Source organism: Trachymyrmex septentrionalis, unplaced genomic scaffold (assembly GCF_001594115.1).
Source record: "Trachymyrmex septentrionalis isolate Tsep2-gDNA-1 unplaced genomic scaffold, Tsep1.0 scaffold21, whole genome shotgun sequence".
Lineage (NCBI taxonomy): Eukaryota > Metazoa > Arthropoda > Insecta > Hymenoptera > Formicidae > Trachymyrmex > Trachymyrmex septentrionalis.
Window position 1 is genome coordinate 1,481,388 of NW_017305288.1, and position 1,780 is coordinate 1,483,167.

Consider the following 1,780-nt stretch of genomic DNA (forward strand, 5'->3'; position numbering starts at 1 on the left):
CCTAAATAGTGTTTTATACATATTTCCTTTTGTTAAGCACTATTATAGATATACATATATACATCAACTAAACATTTCAAGGAATGCTGTTACTTACAAGATAATTGTATATGTTTACAGCACGCACAAAATTGAAGAGGATGATTATGCCACTTTTGATTCTGCTGAAGCTAAAAGCAATAATCGTTCTACCTATCGTAATTAGCATGATCGCTCTGATAGGTTTGAAGGGCTTAGGCGCGGGCCTTATGTCGCTCTTGATTTCTGGCGCAGTAGCTTTGAAGGCCCTTGTCACACCACCTCCACCAGCCAGAGTCTCCTACGGAATTGTAAGGCCGCACGAAATTCATCACGATCACTGGCACAGGTCAGAAGAAGAGGTCAATCAACCTTACAGAGGCTGGGCACCGGAATACAATGGCGAACATTATCCATAGCATGACATTCCATAAAATGCAATGTTTCCTTTGTCATCATAACTATTTATTTATTTATTCATTTATCTATTTATTGCGTAGCTGCGCATGCTCGCTTTGTAAAATAAAATAAATTATTTTTTAATAAAATTTTGTCTTGATCATTGTGTGATATCGAAAATTATTGGATACTTTGTGTCATTATGACATTGACGTACTATCAGAAACGTCATATCGTTATATCAATGCGACATAAATTGCCAAGCTCAAATCTGTCATATCTTATTAAGGCTCGACCTAAATACACATGTGTTATCCTGAAGACATCAATAATAAGGATTATTTGCGACAAGAATTTTACAATTTGTAAATAAATAAATATCGAAAAAGAGAGATATATATACACACATACATATAAATTTATAGCCGTAAGCAGGTTACTCTGTTGGTCAGACGAGAAGACTAATGACCTAGATGGAGGTTCATGGACGGAGAGAAGATAGAATGATGTTGCGCGGGTGGGAGAAGTGGAGAAAGACCGGATCAAGGTGGGGAACTAGGAAGAGGAAGGAAATGAGGTTACTGTGTCGGGAGCAAGGTAGGAAAGCGGATTGTCGCTGCGATTGGTCTACCGAGTTCCCCCTCAATGTTTCACACGTATCAAGGTCAGTATGTCAATGCCTCCACGTGGTTCTCCACTTCTATCAGTAGATATGACCGTGATCTTCGTGGTAGGGATTGAAATAACGGCATCGGTTGTGATTAGTCGAGTCGCTCGAGAGGAGTGGAAGAGCGAATACGGGTATATATAGGCTGTTTGAGAGGCCAGCACTGTCGAGAAGTGACGGACATGAAGGAGAACGCAAGAGCTCTGCTTGATGCTTAGGCATTCTTTCTTTAACAATACATTTATAAGTCCGCGGACACTCTGCAAATAATAAATACATTTTTATGTACGATTTTATATTCAAATTTTATTTTGATAAAATATTACCTACAATTTTACTGTTCAATTTGTTTAAATTATTCATTTATATTATCGAACAACTGAGACTTTCTTTATCACGGTAATAATTAATTAGTAATTGAAACATGCAAAAGAATATTAGGATTCTAAAAAGTCTAATATAATACTATTTATTATAAAATTTATTAAATTTGAGAATATTGTATAAACTTTTGTTGTAGGATAATACAAATATTTTATTATATAAGCCACGAGTCGTCAAATTACAAATGTAGAGTTGTATAAAAAAATTTCTTTGTTTTTAAATTTTTAATATGATTTTTCATAAAAATGTAGTTTCACATATGTAAAATAAGAGTAGAATAAAAATAAATAAATTTCTCAATAACAAAATATA

At 34.5% G+C, this 1,780-nt stretch overlaps 1 protein-coding gene across 1 annotated transcript in view; it reads left to right on the forward strand.

Annotated features, from left to right (window-relative positions):
• Window positions 1-462, forward strand: part of LOC108748022 — a 2,758-nt gene extending 2,296 nt beyond the window's left edge. Inside the window, exon 2 of the mRNA XM_018485970.1 lies at window positions 121-462. Within this exon, the coding sequence (XP_018341472.1) occupies window positions 121-437 (317 nt within the window). The 3' untranslated portion in view covers window positions 438-462. The remainder of the gene's footprint in view (window positions 1-120) is intronic.
• The last annotated feature ends 1,318 nt before the right edge of the window (window positions 463-1,780 follow it).